Source organism: Muscardinus avellanarius (assembly GCF_963383645.1).
Source record: "Muscardinus avellanarius genome assembly, chromosome: 3".
NCBI lineage: Eukaryota > Metazoa > Chordata > Mammalia > Rodentia > Gliridae > Muscardinus > Muscardinus avellanarius.
The window spans coordinates 61,288,174-61,309,902 of NC_137788.1; the positions used below are offsets into that span (position 1 = coordinate 61,288,174).

At 36.5% G+C, this 21,729-nt stretch overlaps 1 protein-coding gene across 1 annotated transcript in view; it reads right to left on the minus strand.

The window, feature by feature from the left end:
• Nucleotides 1-2,507: 2,507 nt before the first annotated feature.
• Nucleotides 2,508-21,729, minus strand: part of LRRC40 (leucine rich repeat containing 40) — a gene marked incomplete at both ends in the record, with an annotated part of 41,281 nt that continues 22,059 nt past the window's right edge. Inside the window, 6 exons of the mRNA XM_080692081.1 lie at nucleotides 2,508-2,613; nucleotides 3,556-3,741; nucleotides 7,068-7,145; nucleotides 8,133-8,243; nucleotides 9,847-9,954; nucleotides 16,396-16,504. Of these exons, the coding sequence (XP_080548207.1) occupies nucleotides 2,508-2,613; nucleotides 3,556-3,741; nucleotides 7,068-7,145; nucleotides 8,133-8,243; nucleotides 9,847-9,954; nucleotides 16,396-16,504 (698 nt within the window). The remainder of the gene's footprint in view (nucleotides 2,614-3,555; nucleotides 3,742-7,067; nucleotides 7,146-8,132; nucleotides 8,244-9,846; nucleotides 9,955-16,395; nucleotides 16,505-21,729) is intronic.

The window sequence follows — 21,729 nt, forward strand, 5'->3', positions numbered from 1 at the left end:
CATTTCGAAGATGCTTTCTGTACAGATACAAAATACAGGGACTAAAATAATGCTGTGCAGTGTATAGCAGAGCCATTTTTCGGCTTTGGTGTACTCAACTTTTTCAGTATTTAAAAAAAGTGTTTTGAATAACATAAAAGTCTCTTTATTGTATAAATAATAAAACGTCACCTTATTGTAAAATGTCTTTTGTTTTTATCATAGCAAATTATTATTATTTTGGTATGTAAGATTGAACCCAGAGGCATTCTACCTCCAAGCTCTAACCCCAGACCCTTTTTATTTCTTATTTGGAAACAGGGTCCCACTATGTTGCTGAGAACTTCATTACGTTCCTGAGGCCAGCTGTGAACTTATGATACTCCTGTCTCGGCCTCCCTCCCAAGTACTGGGATTACAAGCATGCACCACCATGCCCAGTCCAATCAATGCAGATTTTTACCAACAGAATTGTAACAAGAGCATGTTTCACTTAAAACGAAAACCACTGTAATCAATATGCAAAAAATGTAATTCTTATTATGAACATTTAATAGTTATCTTTATTAGCAATATTTTTTGCATAATATAAGCATGCCTTAATCACCAAAAAGTCATCTATTTACATATGTATTGACACATGTACTGTTGAATTAGCTTAACACAATCATATGGTATAAGTGTCATAATGACTGGCCAGCCCACTTTTGATAATTTTGGTATAAGCAAAAGTCTTCATATTTTATTTTTACTAAATCAAGGTTACCTATATCAAATTCCCTTTTAGAAAATTAATACACTGGTCAGGTGTGGTCATGGGCACCTGTAATTCCAGTATTTGGAAGGCTAAGACAGGAGGACTGGAGGTTCAAGGATAGCCTTAGCAATGTAGTGAGGCTTTTAGCAAACTAGCAAAACCCTGCTTCCAAAACTAAAATATAAAAGGTCTGGGGGTACAGCTCAGAGGTAGAATGCCCCTGGGTTCAATTCCCAGTACCACAAAAAAATAAGGAGAGAGAGAGAGAAAGAGGAGAGAGAGAGAGAGAGAGAGAGGAGAGAAAGATATTACTGTAAACCTACAAGTTTAGTTTTATTAAACTGCAAGCAGATTTTAAAATGAAGGTGCTGAAAATAAAAAATGCACAAAGTTGGATTAAAACATACACATGCACATTAAATATACAAATAGTTACTTAGAAAGTGTTTAAACAAAGGTGTGTGTGTGTGTGTGTGTGTGTGTGTGTGTGTGTGTGTGTCTATGTGCACATTCATTCCTAGGGACTAATAGGGATTGATTCTGGCACCTCGCACCTGCTAGGCAAGTACTGATCTACATTCCCAGCCCTTTTAATTTTACATTGAAATAAGATTAAACTCCAAGATAAACGGCCTAGGTTGGCTTTGACTTTGTGATATTCCTCCCTCAATCTCCAAAATAGCTGGAATTACAGGGATGTACCACTAAGCCCAGCTCATTTTAAGATTTCTATATGACATATGTTATTAGTTGTTTTCTGTTGCTGCTATCTATAGAATAAGGTCTTACTACTTTTTATGTCCTTAAAGGACAAAGGTATTTAAATATACTCTCACTGAGGGGAAAATATGCAGATTAAATTTCTTTCATTCTCCTGAATTTAAAAGTACCATATTATCACCTGACAATTTACTAAGATGTTTATTTTATTTTTAAACACTGTCAACATTTGCCAAGTATTGTGGCACCTGCTTATAATCCTAGTACATAGGAGGCTAGACAGGAAGATCGTAGATTTGAGACCAGATTCAGTATTAGTGAGACTCTCAGCAACCTAAAGAGATCTTGTCTCAGTACAAAAAATTAAATTGGGCTGGGAGTGCAGGTTGGAGGTAGAATGCCCCTGGGTTCAATCCCCAGTACAAAAAAAAAAAAAAAAAAAATCTTGTAGTGAGATCAATCACATCATAAAAGTCTGCCATGAGTAATGAAAAGTCTTCTTTTAAGTCCAATGAATAGGATTCAATATTTCTATCTAATAAAAGGTAGAGATTACTCATATTCAAGTCAGTTGGTCATATTATGTGGAATACAAAAAGAAACTAAATAAAATACAGTTCTACAAAATGCTTTGTTATTACAAAAATATTAAATCACATTAAAATAAATTAAAATTAAATCACATTAAATCACATAAAAATCCACTTTTGGAAAAAGCACCTGCAATGTTACAAGGAAATTAACATGAGTAGGATAAATCCTTTACAAAACATTTAGAACAAGTATATGACCACTCCATGACTATATATATGGTTAACACTATTATAAATGTATATAACACTTTAGAAAAATGTTAGTTATCAATAAAAAAACACTTATGGGCAAGTTAATATATAGTCCAGGCCAATTAACCATGTGGTTAAACACTATGGTTCAGTGATATTGGGAAACTATAAGATCAATTACAACAATGACCTTTAGGATCATACTAAAACAAAATGTTATATTCGTCCAAGAATTAACATGACCAAGATTAGAAAATAACTCCAATTTAAGTAGGAATTCGGTCTCTTAAATACTCCAGTATAGCAGCTGTTCCTTTCATTAATATGGCCGCCCGAGGAACACGGAATGGATTTCCATCTAGTAGTAATGTTCTAAATAAAAGAAAAAAATGAAATGAAAACTTAAACATTTTCCATTTGTGAGATTTTTTTCACAAGAATAAATTTTTATTTGCAGTTTTATAAATATTTATTTTTTCCTATTTTTTCCTATCCAAATCTGAGCATCTAAACAGAATTATAAGTATAGTAATAAAGCAACATTAACTGAATAATTGTTATGTTTAAGGCATTAAAACAAGGTTATATAGTGCTGGGTTGATGAAAATGTTGTGATCAGATTCCTGCAGAAACAGGGTCAGCCTGTACTCCTGGAAGCAATGGTGCAGTATTCACTAATGCAGTCCACAATAACTTTATAGAAGATAACCAATAGCATAATAATGAGAATAGGCTGTATAATTGGTTCCTATACTTCTACATATTATATTCTCCCATAATTTACCACTATGTGGTTCCAGAGCAGATGTCAGTGATGCCCCAATGAAGTAAAATATGCCAAACAATTAATATGCAGTTTTCATTAAATTACTTCCAACACTGCTTAACTAGTCAGTTTTCCAATAACATCTCAAACTTCTTTTATATTCACTTAATCCATACTTACTGGGTACCCCCTGTGTTCTAGGTACAAGAACAAATCTTTGCTAAAGAAGGACAAAAGAATGATGAGTACAAAAAAGCATGTTGGGAAATCAAAATGGAGTTATTCTGCTTGGAAAATAAGGAAGATTTTCAAAGGGGATAGATAAGAAGGATATTTTTAGAAATAATATATGTGTATATACATAAAGCTAGAAAAAATATTTGGTAAAATCTGAAAAACAGAATTAGAATTCTGAGCTTTGCTATTATTTTTAACAGAATATTAATTCCGTTACTTCAACTTCCTGCAAGATTATCTTAATAAGAAAAAACATAACTTCAACAAATCAATTGAATAAATGGAAAATTTCAATAAATGATGCAAGTTACCTTAGATTCACACAATTACCAAGCTCTGGTGGAATCTGGAGAAGGTCATTATTTTGAAGGTCCAATGTGGTCAGATTTTCCATCATCTTCATTTTCTGAGCATCCACAGATCCAACCTGATTGTTACTTATCAAAATGTTTTCAAGTGTAGGAATATGATACAAAACTTCTGGTAGCATTTTGAACCTATTAATATATTAACAGAATACCTAAATATACTAGAACCAGAGGATAAAATCCTTAAAATAGATTATCTTAAATATTTCTTTCTTTCTTCCCTGCCTCCAAACCTCCCTTCTTCCTTCCTTTCTTTCTTCTAGAGATTTACCTAGGGATGTCCTACCTAAAAGCTATACTACCAGCCCTTTTATATTTTTTGTTTTAAGACAGGGTCTCCCTAGGTTTCTGAGGCTGGTCTCCAAGTTTCAATCCTCCTGTGTCAACCTCTCAGGTACTGGGATTACAGACATGCGCCACCATGCCCGGATTAAGTTTTATATCATGAAATAGTGTTTTCTACAATGTATGTTACTTTATTATATTTATTTAGTTTTTTGGTATGGGAGTTGAACCCAAAAGCATTCTACCTCTGATTGCTACCCCAACCCTGTTTTATCTTTTATTTGAAACAGGGTCTCACTAAGCTACTTAGGGTCTCACTATGTTACAGAACCTAGCCCCAAACCTGCAATCTTCCTATCTCAGCACCCCAAGCACTAGGATTACAGGCATGTGCCACCATGTCTGGCAATGTATGTTACTTTGTGTTTGGTTTAAGTCTTATGTTCATATTTTCCAGAAAATAAACTAGTTTTGGAAACCCTGAAATACACATTAATTGGACAGGCTTTAAATTACTATCATGTGTATACAAACAAAAGTTCAGAATACTGCCAGGTGTGGTGGCACACACTTGTAATCCCAGCATTTGGGAGGTCGAGACAGGAGGATCACAGTTTGCAGACAGCCTCACCGACTTAGGCCCTTTGTAAAACAGTGAGACCCTGTTTCAAAATAAAGAATAAAAATAAAAATAAAAGTAGGACTGGGGTGTAGTTGAGAAGTAGAATGCCTCTGGGTTCCACCCCCCAGTACCACACACACACAAAAAAAAGTTCAGAATAAAAAAAAAAATACCCTGAGATTCTATAATGTCTTCATTCAAGTATTCTTGGGTTCACATTTAATTCTTATAAAACACTACTAATATATTATGTAAGATTTTGCTTTGACTGAGGCTTCTAAATTGAATTCACTATGGGGTCTTAAGCAGATAACAAATTAGCTGAAATACTGGGTTCCTTGTCCAACACAACCCTGAAGAAACCATAAAAAAAGAGTAAGTTTAATGGCTCTCAATATCATGGAGAACCCCTTGGGGGAGAGAGAGAACACAAAATAATGGAGGACCCCTTAGGGGACAGAGGCTGGCGTAGCTGTAGTATGAGGTATACTGAAACCTGGACCAAAAGACAAGGAAGGCCTGATGGAGAGCTTTATATGTAGTCTCTTCGTTTCCCCATTATGTTCCCCCTCTTTTGAGGTACTTACTGGAGGTTGAACTCAGAGTCATTCTACCTGCAAATTTACCTCCTGCCCTATAAAATTTTTAATTTTAATTTTTTTTTCAGTATTGGGGATGGAACCTAGGGACATTCTACCTCCAAGCAACACCCCTAACCCTGTTTTTTATTCTTTATTTTGAAACAGGGTCTCACTGAGTTGCAAGGGGCTTAAGTAGCTGAAGCTGGCTGTGAATCACAATCCTCGTTTCAGCCTCTCAAATGCTATGGCTGGCTTCGAACCTGTGCTATCCTCCCTTCTCAGCCTCCCAAGCACTGGGATTACAAGCGTCAATCACCACACCTGACTCTTATCTTTTATTTTGAAGCAGGGTCTCACTAAGTGTGATACTCCTGTCTTAGCGTCCTAAGTAATGGGATTACAGGCCTGTACCACCATGCTTGGTTTCTTTTGCTGTTTTTGTGTATAAAAGTGACAGTGACCTAGTGTGGTGGCACATGACTGTAATCTCAGTTCTCTGGGAGGCTGAGACAGGAAGATTGAAGGCTCACAGTCAGCTTTAGCATCTTAGGGAAGGCCCTGGCAACTTAGCAAGAACTTGTTTCAAAAACAAAAAATAAAACAGGACTGGGGGTATAGCTCAGAGGCAGAATGCCTCTGGATTCAATCCTTAGCACCACAAAAAAAGAAAAAACAAAAGGGATAGTGAAGGGGAATATCAAAACAGCTCTGAAGTTATCATGGCATAGAGGCCAATAACCAATAATACAGATGGACCACCCAGCTGCTAAAGCCTCTCTCTTCACTCTGTCCAAACTATAAACAAGGTAATTATAAACAATGAAGCTAGTTTTTTGTTGCCGGCCCAAATATTTTGCTTGCAATGAAATTAACAGCTCAACAAACAACTCAAAGGAGAGCTGATGACTCAGTTTACAAGTAAAAAGCAGAGATCTGAAGAGAGTGTATATTTTTAAATAGCAACAACAATGGTATAACCTATATACAAGAAAGCACAATGAGGAGAACAAAAATGAACATAAGTATGTATTTTAGATTGTTCATCTGCATATGAGAAATAATAGTACTAAAACATATAGGTTTGTTATAAAAAAATCTACCATAAAGAATTTTTGTAAGAATGAGATAATACATGTAAAGTACTTAGTATAGCACCAGCAGATAATTAGCTTCCAATAAATATTATTTATTTTATGCAGAATCCTGATAGTTACTATAAAAAAACTGAGTTTCACTTGACTTAAAAAGCTCTTAAGAGGCTAGCTATTGCTTACATGCTCAACCTCATCTGCTACCTCTACATCTCCATCTCAATTAATGACCAAACCATACTGAACTTCTTGAAGTCTCTCAAATATAGTATGTTCTCATGTTTGTGTCTTAGACATTCTATTTGCTGTAACTCAGATGCTTAGTCCCTGTGTGCCTGATAAATATCTATTTTTCAAGTCTCAGTGACAATGCTACTTCCTTTACCTTCAGTTAATCTCAGAAGATCTTTTTTATGCATTATGCTTACAATACAGCAATTAAAATTATTTATTGGTATATTTGCTTCTTACTAGACTACAAGTTCTTCAAAATGATAAAAATAAAAATTCTACTAGAGGTCAATTGAGAATTCTAAGCAAGCAACATCAATTTCAATTCTATGTATAAATAAACAAACCAGGCGTGGTGGCACACACTTATAATCCCAGAGGCTTTCAGCAACTTAGTGAGACCCTGTTTCCAAGTAAAGTATAAAATAGGTCTGGGAGTATAGCCCGGAGGTAAAAAAGCCCTTGGGTTCCACCCCCAGTACTACATACATACATACATAAATGAAAATAAAATTTAGATATTGAAATAAAGTAAAAATAAAGAGATCTTTGTTTTATTTGTTTCTTTTAGTTATTTTCTGTAGTAACAAAGACCTACACATTTTCCAAGAGATGACTATTAGAATTACCTGTTCTGTTTCTTACCTATTAAAGGAAAGATTGATCGTTTGTAGTCTTATCAATGATTCCATTTCTTCAGGCAAAGAATTTAAAAAATTATTCCTAAGGTGAAAACCAAAGAAATTATTTTTAAAAGTTTGAAAATTTCTACAAGTTTAATTTTTAATTAAAATTCTGAGCAGAAAAAAATATATGTACCAGTTTGTCAATCCTACACCTGCTACCCTATTTTTTATTCTTAATTTTGAAACAGAGTCTCACTAAGTTCCAGAGGGCCTCACTAAGTAGCTGAGGCTGACCACAAACTGCGATCCTCTGGTCTCAGCCTCCTGAATGCTGGGATCACAAGTGTGCACCACCATGCCCGGCAAGTCACTTCAAATTTGACATACTAAATTCAATTTCCTATTGCTTCTGTAAAGCCTAAAACACTTTCTTTTCCTTTTGTTGTCCCAAATACTCATTTATTTCTGGCAATGTACACTGAGAGGAATATTTCAATAACAAGAAGTTTCTTTAAACAGAAGACTTGTGTCGAGCGTGGTGGCGCACGCTTATCATCCCAGCGCTTGGGAGGCTGAGACAGGAGGATTGCACAGGTTCGAAGCCAGCCTCAGCTACTTAGTGAGGCTCTCAGCAACTTAGTGAGACTCTCTTTCCAAATAAAATATAAAATAGGTCTGGGAGTATAGCCAGGAGGTAGAAAGCCTCTGGGTTCCAGTACCACCAAAAAAAAAAAAAAAAAAGGGGGGGGGGGGGAGAAGCCTTGTAAAGTTGCTGTGCCAGCATAGGCTATGCCAGTTTTATGCTTTTTACTTTTAGGGGGAAAACAATGAATAAAATGTTTTCCATTTGTTACTGGTAATTTTGCTTAGGTATAAATCTGAAAAATAAGTTAAACTCATAAACTACTCACAAATGATGTCTGATTAAAATATGTCCTAAACACTTAATTTTAGATTCCCATGAAAATAGTTAGTAAACTAAGAAACAGTTTCCATACTTATGTATGAAAATATGACATAAAGGGCACGTTAAGGAAAACTCAAAGATGAGTATATAATTATAAAAGAGTCGAGCAATAAATACCTTAGGTCTAAAAATGTCAATTTTTGAAGCATACATAATTCCAAGGATATAAAGGAAAGCTTATTAAAACTGAGATTGATATCAGAAACCATTTCCTTCAGTTCTACAACCCTGAAACAAAAATAATGTAAAAATGTTAGCATTGAACTCACTGTCAAAGTTTCAAAACGATAAGCACATCATAAGAGAAAAGTCCTATTATTTCTACTAATTATGATTTTCTCTATCTTTTAAATTTTCACAAAAATTACAGCTTAAATATTTAACTAATAAAAATAAAATTTTTAAAAAATAGTCTATATTGTCTAAGAATTTTTATTTGAGGTTTCCTTTTTTTTTTTGGTACCAGGGATTGAATCCAGGCGTATGCTACCTCTGAGCCCTGAGCTACACCCGTTTCTTATAACAGGATCTCATTAAGTTGCTGAGGCTTAGACTTGAACTGAGATTATATGTGTGAACCATGCCTAGCTTTCTCGTTTACTTTTAAAACCCATTTATTCTTCACTTAAAACAATTAGAGTAGAAAGAGTAAAAATTAGATCTAGGCAATTTTTCTACTTGATTCTATTAATAACTTGAACCCATAAAATAAATTGTTAGACATATATCTGTATCTTAATAGTTTTCTCTTTAGATTACATAATATACTAACTAGTAGGCACTTCAAAATATGTCTATATGTGAGCATGAGTATATGTTTTTTTATATAATTTATTTTTACTTTATTGTTGTTGTTATTATTACTATTTGCAGTACTGGGAATTGAAACCAGGGCCTCACACATGCTAGGCAAGTGCTCCACCACTGAGCTATATACCAAGCCCATTTCAAAATATTTTAAAATATGATATATCAGCATTTTTATAGTATATATTATCCAAATTTTTATTTCATTTAAGCATAATTACAAGAAAACATGAAATCAATTCCTAGATTTGGCAAGTGTTACCACTAGACAGCTTTGGTTAAAGACTTAACAAGAAACAAGCTGATTGTGGTGGCATATGCCTATAATCCCAGTTATTTGGGAGACTGAGACAGAAGGGTTCAAAGACAGGCTCATCAACTTAGCTGAGCAACTTAGCAACTTAGCCAGACCATTTCCAAATAAAAAATAAAAACAGGGCTGGAGGAGTATCCCAGAGGTAGAAGGCACCTGAGTTCCATCCCCAGTACAACTTCCCCCCAAAAAAGGAAAAAATTAAATAAAGCCTAAGTTTAGTAATTTAAATTATGTTATTAATAAGATTTGTCCAGAAACAAAATGTGAATGGATATCAAATGCTGTGCAAAAGATAAAGTGAAAAAAGTGAGACTTAATGTATATCTGATAAACTGTACGCATTTATGATTCTCCTCCAGGTCCCTGCCACTCCTCCCCCACCCCAAGATGATACACTGATACAGATAACTTCAGGTACGAACAAAGAATTATTTGGACTGTTTTCATCATCAGATCTTTTAATAACTCTAATACCTATTTTTCAAGTTTATAATATAAAAGAGAAATAAAGTTTGAAAAATCCTATACACCCCTCAGAACAAATGACAAAATACATTTTCTATATCCCTTAATATTAATAAGGTAATTTGACATATGATTTCAAATTTAAAATCATGATAAATATTTTTTCCTGCAACTAAGATGAAAATCTGAATTCACATCTGTGATGGAGTTACATCTTAATTGAAATGCATCAAAAGATCTTACCTTTTTGGAATTTCACATAGCAGATTCTTACTAAAGTTAACAGAAGTGACAATGTTGCTTTTTACTGCATCAAATACTTCATCAGGAATCAAAGTTGCTTGCTTATCACTAAATGAAAAATGGTTAGAAAAATGAAATATTCTTAGCAATTCAAAAAGACAGGATTATTCTCCACTTTAAAAGTTCTTTCAAGAATTTATAAAAATTTTCAAGGTAGTTGATTATGAAGTTTTGTAAAGAATGCCAGCTGGGCACATGCCTGTACTCCTAGTACTTGGGAGGCTGAGACAGGGGGACCACAGATTCTAGGCCAGCCTCAGCAACTTACTGAGACACTGTTTCATAATAAGAAATTAAAAAGGGGCTGGGAGTATAGCAGAAGTATATACAACAGAACACTGCTCCTTACAGCTTCATTAAAATAAACAATACTTGTAAAAAACAACAATAATAATAGCCAGGTGTGGTGGTGCACACTTGCAATCCCAGCATTCGGGAGGCTGAAACAGGAGGATCACAGTTTGCAGATAGCCTCAGCTACTCCTAAAATTTCCCAATAAAAACAAAAATATGAACAAAAAGTGTACGCTGTTAGGAATTCAGGTATGTTGTATTATAAACACTGTGCTACATGTTCTGCATAGTCACATTCTAAATGTGACTAAAAAGATAGACTTTCAGATTTTAGAAAACCTAGAAGTCACATAGTAAATAATAAGTCTGTTCCTTCCACTAGAAATAAGTCTGTAATTTTTTTTTTTTTTTTTGGTGGTGGTACTGGGGATCCTGGAAGCCCTTCCACTTCCAGGCTACACTCCCAGACCTATTTTATATTTTATTTGGAAACAGGGTCTCTTAAGCCAGCGCAGCTGGCTTTGAACCTGCGCGATCCTCCTGTCTCCGCCTCCCAAGCTCAGGGATTAGAAGCGTGCGCCACCATGCCTGACCATAAGTCTGTAATTTTAAAAGCTCGTGGAGGGGCCGGGATGAAGCTCAGTGGCAAAGTGCCTGCTTTGCAGGTGTGGCACTCTGGGTTTGATCCCCGGTTCCAAAAAAGACAAAAAAGAAAAAGAACCCCCTTTAAAAAAAATAATAAGCTAAGAAAAGCTAGTGGAAGATGGGTGTGGTGACACACACTTGTAATCCCAGTACTTGGAGGTTGAAACAGGAGGGTCACAGGTTCAAGGACAGTCTCAGCAAGTAGTGAAACTCTCATCAACCTATGAGACCTAGTTTCCAAATAAAAATAAAAGAGAGCTGAGGTGTAGCTCAAAGGTAGAATGCCCCTGGGTTCAATCCCCAGTGCCACAAAAAATAAAAGCTAGCAGAGTTGAGTGGCAAGACACCTGTAATCCCAGTCCTTGGAAGAGGAGATAAGAGGATCACAGCTTTGAGGCCAGCCTCAGCAACTTAGTGAGATCCTGTTTCAAAATTTAAAAAATACAAAAAAAGTGGTGTTGTGTTGTGGGAAACGGAGATGGGTTTGTAAAGCCCAGAGTGAGGTTCTGCCTGCCTGAGGCTGATGTTGCCCAGAAAGCCAGGTGAAGTCACTGCCACCATGTCTGAACAGAAGGCTAAATTTTCAACTGAAGATTTGGGGGACAAGAAAGGAGAATACATTAAACTCAAAGTAACTGGACAGGAGAGCAGTGAGATTCACTTCAAAGTGAAAATGAGAACACATCTCAAGAAACTCAAAGAATCATATTGTCAAAGACAGGACGTTCCAATGAATTCACTCAGGTTTCTCTTTGAAGGTCAGAGAGTTGCTCATAATCATACTCCAAAGGAACTGGGAATGGCAGAAGAAGATGTGATTGAAGGAACAAACGGGTTATTCAATGGTTTAGTTAATCGTTTTATTTTTGTTTCTTTGCCCTCAATCTTTTTTATTTTTATTTTTTTACTTTTGCTGTACTGGGGATGGAACCCAGGGGCATCCTACCTCCGAGCAACATGCTCAGCCTGATTTTTTCTTTATTTTGAAACAGGGTCTCACTGAGTTGCAAAGGGCCTCACTAAGTAGTAGCTGAGGCTGTCCTCGAACTGCGAGCCTCCTGTCTCAGCCTCCCAAATGCTAGGATTACAAGCATATACCACCACAGCCAGCTTCCTTTTTTATTTTTAAAATAGTTCTTTTGTAATGTGTTGTTCAAAATGGGATTGAAAACTGGCACCCCATTTCTTTAAAACATATGGAATTTGAATTCTAATGCATATTATTCATTGTGCTGCTTTTCGGTGATCAAACCTTAGCTTCCTTCATATGCTCTCTCCTTATTAAAAATGACATATGTACACAGAGAGGCCACCTTTTTCAAGATTGCATTTTCAGGCCGATGGTGGCCAATAGGACTGACCAGTACGAGTGCTCATAATGGCTCCCAGTTGGCCCAGAAGTCTAGTATGTGACTGCTTCCCTCCTGGACTATGACTTTCCATGGGAGATGGAAATTTTTCAGAGAACTGAACTGTGGGAAAATGACCTTTTCTTAACTTGAAGCTACTTTTAAAATCAGAGGATCTGGACCAAAAGAGGAGGAATATCAGCTTTGGAGGGAAGATGATAGACATGGTAAGAGGAATGACTCCAAAGATGGCTTCACTCAAGAGAAAGCATTTTAAGATTAAACAACAATCTTGTCACAAGATCCCAGAAAAGTTCTGGTTTTCATTAGCAGTTAATAAAGGTAACGTTATTTCATGCAGAAGTGTATACAACAGAACACGCTCCTTACAGCTTCATTAAAATAAATAATACTTGTAAAAACCGTAAAAAAAAAAAAAAAAAAAAAGCCAGGCGTGGTGGTACACACTTGCAATCCCAGCATTTGGGAGGCTGAGACAGGAGGATAATGGTTTGTAGACAGCCTCAGCTACTTAGTGAGGCCCTTTGCAACTCAGTGATACCCTGTTTCAAAAAGAATTTTAAAAAGGTGTGAGGGTATAGGTCTGAGGTAGAATGCCCCTGGGTGCCATTCCCAGTACTGGAAAAAAAAAATAATAATAATAATAAAAGGGGCTAGGAATGTAGTTTGGAAATAGAATGTCCCTGGGTTCTATCCCTGGTACCAAAGAAAGAACTGGTTTCCTTTTTTCTTAAAATTCTGTAAGAGGGCCAGGAATGGTGACACATGCTTACAATTCCAGTACTTAGGAGACTGAGACAGGAGGATCTCAGGTTTAAGAACATTCTCATCAACTAGCCAGACCCTACTTCAAAATAAAATAAGGCTGGAGATGTAGCTTGGAGGTAGAATGGCCCTGGCTTCAATCCCCAACACCCCTTCAAAAACAAACAACAACAACAAAAAATCAAGCCAGAGCATGGTGGCGCAGGCTTGTAATCCCAGTGCTTGGAAGGCTAACATAGGAGGATTGCACAGGTTTGAAGCCAGCCTCAGCTACTGAGTGAGGCTCTCAGCAACTTAGTGAGACCCTGTTTCCAAATAAAGTATAAAATGGGTCTGGGAGTATAGCCCGGAGGTCGAAAAGCCCCTGGGTTCCACCCCTAGTACCACAAACAAAAAAAGAAAAAAAAGTAAGAGTAGTTACTTGTTAACTTTATTTGGGTACTACAAAATAACAACCACATTTTTTGGGGGGTGTTGGAGATTGAACCCAGGGGCATTCTACCTCCAAGCCACACCTCCAACATTATTTATTTTTTATTTGGAAACCAGGTCTCACTAGGTTTCTAAGTTGCTGAAACCGGTATTGAACTTGTAATCCTCCTATCTTAGTCTCCCAACTGCTGGGATTTCAGGCATGTACCATCATACCCAGCTTAAAAATCACTTTTAAAAATTCAACATTATACTAAATTAGTTTTAGGTTAGTCACCTAGGCCAATTTCGCTTTCCTTTAATGTGTAACAAGGCAGGCAGAGTAGTGGATTGAGACTAAATTACTCCTAGTTCCATTAATGAGCTTTGCCATTTACCTTCTGTGAACCTCAGTACTTCAAAATTAAGCTAGTCATTATAATTTATTCAAGTCATCATAATTTATGCAACATCTTTTGTAAATGTACATATATAAAAATTTTGACTGAAATTTTCAATAAAACAAATTTAATCTTAAAAACATAGTGCCTCAACATTTGTGCATTTATTAATTTAATAAGGTTATCCATTATTTTTACATTTTTAAAATAATTATTAGTGCTTAATACAATGTCTTCCACTTAAAAGGAATTTCAATGCAACTGGGCATGGAGACACATGTCAGTAAGCCCAGTATTTGGGAAGCTGAGACAGGAAGATTACATGTTTGAGGTGAGGTCAACCTCAGCAATATAGCAAGACTCTCAGCAATCTAATGAGACCCTGTTTCAAGACAAAAAAGTACAAAGGGCTGGAGGTGAAGCTTGAAAGTTAATGCCTCTGGGCTCAATACCCAGTTTCATACCCAGTACAATATCCAGTTCCAAACACTGAGATATGGGCTTTAAATGTACCTTGTCTGTACCAGCGTCATTAAAATACATTATACTTCTAAAATCTGTTTAAAATAATAATAATAATAGCCGGGCGTGGTGGCACACGCTTATAATCCCAGCATTTGGGAGGCTGAAACCAGAGGATCGGGGTTCGTGGACAGCCTCAGCTACTTAGTGAAGCCCTCTGCAACTTAGTGAGACCCTGTTTCAAAATAAAAGAATAAAAAATAGGTCAGGGGGTGTAGTTTGGAGGTCAAATGCCCCTGGGTTCCATCCCCAAACCCTCAAAAAAATAATAATAATAATAAAAGGGGCTAGAAATGTAGCATTGTACCATGGAAGTAGAACACCCCTGGGTTCTATCCCTGGTACCAAAGAAAAAACTAGTTGTTTACCCTTTTCTTAAAATCCTATAAGAGGGCTGGGAGTGGTGGCACATGCTTATAATCCCAGTACTTAGGAGATGGAGACAGGAGAATCTCAGGTCCGATGATATTCTTAGCAATGTAGTGAGACTCTCATCAACTTAGCAAGACCTTATTTCAAAATAAAAATAAAATAAGGCTGGTGTGCAGCTTGGGAGGTAGAATGCCTCTGGATTCAATCCCCAGTGCCATACATACACAAGAAAAAATGTTACTAAATTAAAACACCTTCTCTTCTCTCCTCTGGTACTATTAGTTCTCATTTCCACACTGATTCTGGCCAATCATAAAAGAACAAACAGAAAACCTCAAGAAGTTTAAAAGCCCATTCCCAACAGGCTTCCAGGTCACTCTCTTTCTGGGACCCCCCTTTTGGGAGGGGCTGCTTTGTCCTCTATCTTTCCCTAACTTAAAACTTTCACATTTCTATTAAAAAAATTTAGTTGAAAACATTTATACTGTGAAGCTGGAAATTAACTTATATTTTAAATATGATACATTCTTTGAGAAAAACAAGTTCTAATCTGAGTCACGTAAGATGTATTTTTATAGCTGGGCATGGTGGCACACATCTGTAATCCCAGCTGAGACAGAAGATTGCAGGTTTGAGGACAGCCTTAGCAACTTAATGAGACTCTCAGCAACCAAGTGAGACCCCATTTCACAACAAAAAATAATAAAAGGGCTCAGGGTATAGCTTGGAAGTAGAATGTGCCTTGGTTCAATCCCCAGTATCCCCCCGCCACACACACACACACACAACAAAGATGTGTGTAAAATATGCTTAGTTGTGCTGCTATAAGAGAAGAGAACACAAATATAGTACAGAGGAATACTGCATATGCTAGTGTGGCAAGAGGAACTTGACTTAGAGTACTGATTTCCACATACATCTAAGAATGGCAAGCAAGAGGTGAGGCACTGTGAATGAAAACAGCAAATGTGAAAGGGAGACTACAGCCTGACTGTTCCTAAGGTGATTCCTACTTATGCTTTCAGGGTGAGAAGCCAGACACTAATGATGGTTGTGTAGATAACATGAATACATGTAGTTATAATCTATTTGATTCTATATTATTTTATATCATCATTATAAGACCAATCATCAAAAGCACTGACAAGTTTGTTTGTTTTTTTTTTTTTGCAGTACTGGGGATGGAACCCAGGGGAATTCTACCTTCCAGCTACACATTCAGCCCTACTTTTTTATTCCTTATTTTTGAAACAGGGTCTCATTGAGTTCTAAAGGGCCTCACTAAGTAACTGAGGCTGTCCTCGAACCATGATCCTCCTATCTCAACCTCCCAAATGCTGAGATTTTAAGAGTGCACCACCACACCTGGCTTTATTTTTTATTTATTAACATAGATTTACCCTTCTCTGCTAATTACTGAATCAGAAACCTTACTACCAACACTGTCACTCTTTGTTCATAATAAAAAATCTTATTTGTAAGCATTAATACAATCATCTCTCTCTTGAACATAATCAACACAAATCACATAAGGAATGGGCATTTAAGTTCACTGTTCTTTTAGTTTGTTTTTATTTCATCATTGTTTTTATAATTGCTATTATTCTAAATCAAGAATTCTAATATTTCTTCAAACATCCTTTTCTGAAGGATAATTTTTTGAGAGCTTCCTGAGTGTTTTCCCATGTTTAAAAAAATCAATTACATACCTATAGTCCAGTATTTTTAATGTGATGATGGTGTGTACATTGACTCTGGATTCACTTGGTAGTGTCATGGCAGTCTCAGGAACAGCTCCACTTTGGCTAGGTCCATCATCTAACAACAACAACAACAACAACAACAACAACAACAACAACAAGAAAGTAATAGAAAACTAGTATTTATAATACAAAGTCAATTTTTAAATTCCTAACACATAAAACAGTATGCATGATTTCTCGACATTCTTGGTGAGAAAGCCATTAGTCACATGTTTCATTCCCCAAAATTCAAAATGCAGTCAAGAACATACCTAATTAAAATAGATAAAGTTCTACAGTATGGCTTCAAACCTTTTAATAAGTTCTACGGTAACATAATTTAACAGTAAGAAAGAATCTTCTTTGGCTGGGAGCAGTGGTGTATGCCTATATTCATAGTACTTGTGAGACTAAGATAGAAGGATTGGGGATCTTAGCCCAGGCACATAAAAACTTAGTGAGAACATGTTTTAAAATAAAGAGAAGCCGGGCATGGTGCACACGCTTGTAATCCCAGCATTGGGACAGCAGGATCGTGGTTTGAGGACAGTTTCAGCTACTTAGTGAGGCCCTTTGCAAGTCAATGAGACCTTGTTTCAAAATAAAAAATAAAAAATAAAGCTGGAGGAATAGCTCAAAGGTAGAATGACCCTGGGTTCAATCCCCAGTACCGCCAAAAAGAAAAAACAAAAAAGGGTTGGGTGTAGTAGTGCATGCTTGTAATTCCAGCATTTGGGAGGTTGAGACTGGAGATTCACAAACAGCCTCATCTACTTAAGTGAAAACCTTTGCAACTCACTGAGACCCAAAATAAAGAATAACAATTAAAAAAAATAGGGCTGGGGGTGTAGCTTGGAGGTAGGATGCCCCTGAGTTCCATCCTCAGTACTGCAAAAATAAAATAAAATAAAATATAAGGGGAATTAGCACAGAGGTAAAACATTCTGGATTTCATCCCCAGTACACGGAAAGGAAAGAAAAGGAGAGGGGAGGAGAAAGGGGAAGAAAGGGCAGGGCAGGGGAAGGGAAAAGAGAGAAGGGGGTTGGGGAGAGGAGAGAAGAGAAGAGGGAGGGAGAAAGGAAGGAAGACAGGCATTTTTATAAAATAACTATCATATCTAAGAAACAATGACAAGCAATCATTCCTTTAAGCAAAATAATATGGTCCATTAGAAGAAATTTGTTAACAAAGAAGAAATACCACTTCCCTCAAATGTCTACCAAATAATATGCCTATCTTCAGGTTAGGATACATGAAGCTAATTATCTTCAATCACTTAAAATCTGATTGCATATTCAAGCTTTTAAACATTTTATCTGTTAAGATTTTTTCTTAGCAAACATAAGACTTTATTTACAATAGATATTTTCTAACATTCATGCATACTCATTCACACACCATCAACCATCTTACTAAATTCTAGAGACTACTTAACACTGCTATTGTATGTATGGTATAAAAAAAAAAACAAAGAGGAAGACAGAGCCCGGGCATGGTGGCGCACGCTTGTAATCCCCGCGCTTGGGAGGCGGAGACAGGAGGATCACACAGGTTCGAAGCCAGCCGCACTGGCTTAAGAGACCCTGTTTCCAAATAAAAAGTATAAAAATAGGTCTGGGAGTGTAGCCCAGAGGTAGAAGGGTTTCCAGGTACCCCAGTACCACCAAAAAACACAAGTGGATATTTTTGATAGAAAAGAATCATACATATATTTTGAGCATTACTGATTAATGAATAACTAATGAACTCAATACAAGACAAATACTCTTAGTAAATTCAACAAGTGTTTACTGACTATTCCAGATAAGGTAAGGTCCATCATACTACTAATTCTTTATTTTTTTGGCATGTCTTTTGTCCTTACATATCTGGAACTATTTCATTTTTTTCACACTGTTGAAAATTAATAGTTTTATTTTACTTTTCTCTAAATTGTTCGAGTCTTGTTTAAAAAAAAGGTACAAAACTATTTCTTTTAAATGTACTCTTTATTTTATTTATTTTTGTGTGTGTGGTACTGTGGATGGAACCCAGGGGCTTTTTTTTTTTTACCTCCAGTTTATACTCCCAGACCTATTTTATATTTTATTTGGAAACAGGATCTCACTAAGTTGCTGAGAGCCTCACTAAGTAGCTGAGGCTGGCTTCGAACCTGTGTGATCCTCCTGTCTCAACCTCCCTACTGCTGGGATTACAAGTGTGCACCACCACGCCCGGCTCCCCAATACCATTAAAAAAAAAAAAAATCTACAAAAGTTCTGGTGACCTGACACCTGAATCTTCCTCACTAAACTTCCTCACTAAGCTCAGAGAGGCAGAGATTCTGCTCCAGAGAGCAACTGCTAGACACACAAGACTCCCTCAACCCCTCAGCTCCCAACAGGAGGGATTTCATCCTGGAAAAATCATCAGCATTTTTCATTCTGCTCCAGCTGCCTGCTGGTAAGACTAAATCTATTGTGAACAGGGTGTAGAGGAGGAGGCTGGCTTCCTTCCACTCAACTCCCACTCACAGACAAAAAGGCTCTAATTTGAGTTTAGCACAGAGAGAATGCTTGGGCCCTGATTGCCCTTCCCCTAGTTTAGAAGCTGGTAGTTCAAGGCAAGGAGACTGAAACCAACTGTAGCAAAACCAAGATGACTTCTGATTACTGGCCATCCCCTCTACTGAGTGCCCAGCTCCTGGAGAGGGTGTCATTCCAAAGGAAGCTTGCCATGGTCTCCATTCCCAGCTTCACAGCTCTGGCTCAGAGATTATCCCTGGGAGAAACAGACCATAAAAGAAATAGGTCCTAATCTCTTCCTAAGGGAGCTGACTTCATTTGCAACACAGCATGAGGGCTCTCAAAAACAGTGGAGGAGCCCAGGGCAGTGGCACAGGATAATCCCAGCAACTCCCAAGGTTGAAGCAGGAGGGTCAAGGCCAACCTTGGCAACTTGTTGGATCCTGTTTAAAAATAAAAAGTAAAATGGGCTGGGGATATAACTCAGTGGTAGAGCACCCCAGGGTTCAATCCTCAGTAATGCTCCCCATGTGTGTGCGTGCACACACACACTAGTAGAGGATATGGAAAAAGGCAATCAAAAAAAGATTCATGCATCTAATAAAAATACAGCCTAAACTCTGGACAAGTTAGCTCAAGGAAAAAACCAAGGAAGAAGACAACAAGAAAAAAAAAAAAAAAAACTGGAATGGCTATACTGTACTGTATTGATAAACTATGATGTTCAGTAGGTGTATGAATGTATTTTTTAACTTAAGACATTTTATCAGGATGTATATCTATCATAAATGGAGTAATATTTATGCTATTATCAGACAAAGTAGACTTTACAACAAAGCATTTTAAGTAAGGGGCAAATTATAACAAATTGAACAATGAACTATTAAATAACAAGTCAAAAGAAATTAGCACTTTGACTTCAATGGACATAACAAAAGTTTAGGAGCTGTGACTAAAGCTGTGCTTAAAGGGAATCCATAGCTATTAATGTCTATATCAAGAAAGAAGTATAATTTCAAATCAAAAGCATAACCTCCTACCTTAAGGGAAAAAGGAGAGCAAACTAAAGGCAAAAAAAAAAAAAAAGAATATAAATAGAGTGGAAATTAATGAAACAGAAAAGAAAAAATAATAAGAAAATCAATGAAACTGAAATCTAGTTCTTTGGGAAGTTCAACAAAATTGGCAAATTGTTAGCTGTCCTTACAAAAATAAAAAAGATAAACTATGAACTAAATGTCAATAAAACAGATAAGTTAGATGAAATGGAAAAGTTCCTCGAAAAACAATCATAACTGACTCAATAATAAATATACAATCTAAGTATATCTATAACAAATAGAGATAAATGCAGTACTCAAAAAGCTAACCATAGCAGGGCAGGGTGGTACACACTTATGATCCTACTACTTTGGAGGCTGAGACGAAAGAACTGCAGGTTCAAGAAAAGCCTCAGCAACTTAGCGAGTCCTTATTTCAAAACAAAAAATTAAAAAAGGGCTGAGAGTGTAGCTCAGAGGTAGAATGCCTCTGGGTTCAATTCCCAGGACCACAAAAACAAAATAAAACAAAACTAACCACAAAGAAACACCCAGTGCTAAATTCTAACAAATATTTGAAGAATTAATACCAATACTTCATAAACTCTTCTAAGAAACAGGAGAGGAGGGAGGGAGGTAGTATTCCCAACACATCTCATATGGCCAGTGTTATCTCAAGAAAATAACAGATTAATAACTCTTATAAATACAGACATAAATATTCTCAATAAAATCCAGCAACATATAAAAATAACTATATAGCATGACCAAGTAGGATTTATCCTATGTATGTAAGGTTAACTTGCCATCCAAAAATCTCTCAATGTAACAGTGTATTAGCAGAATGAAAAAATTCACATGATCATTTCAGTAGACAAATATCTGACAAAATTCAACACTTTGCCCAGAACACACTTGAAAACTAGAAACAGAAGGAAATTTTCTAAAGGGCATCACCAAAAAGCCCACAGCTAATGTAATAAATGAGAGCACATGGAGTATATCATCTATGAGCCAAGAGACCGCAGCAGAATCTGCTTACTCTAACTGAATCTGCTTATTTCTAACCTATAAATTTTAGCATTTTCTTTTTTTTCCCATTGTCCCTATATTTATGGTTATATGCCTTAAAAATATTTCCATTTGAGAGGTCTCTGGAGATAATAAATAATACGTATGGGTGTCCTTACTCATTACTGGATAGAGGTTATTTAGTAGAAACCTTATATATAAATGTAACTTTCGTGAAGTTTATTCTGGCTTTTTGTGTCCATTAAACAATTATTATCCTGAGCTGGGCATGGTGGGCATGTTTGTAATTCTGTGCTTGGGAGGCTGAAACAGGAGGATCACACTGGTTTGAAGCCTCAGCTACTTAGTGAGGCTCTCAGCAACTTAGTGAGACCCTGTTTCAATAATATATAAAATAGGTCTGGGAGTATAGCCCAGAGGTAGAAAGCCCCCGGGTTCCACACTCAGTACCACCAAAAAAAAAAAAAAAAAAAAAAAATTATTCTGACATGACCTTAATTTATTTCTATAATCTATTTGTAGCCGGGTATGGTGGTATACACTTGTTATTCTAGTACCTGGGAAGCTGAGATAGGAGGATTGCAGATTGCAGGCCACTGTTAGCAATTTAGTGAGACTCTCAGTAACTTAGCAAGGCCCTGTTTCAAAATGAAAAAGAGCTAGGAATGTAGCGTGGAGGTAGAAAATCTCTGGGTTTGATTTCTAGGACCAAAAGAAAAAAAAA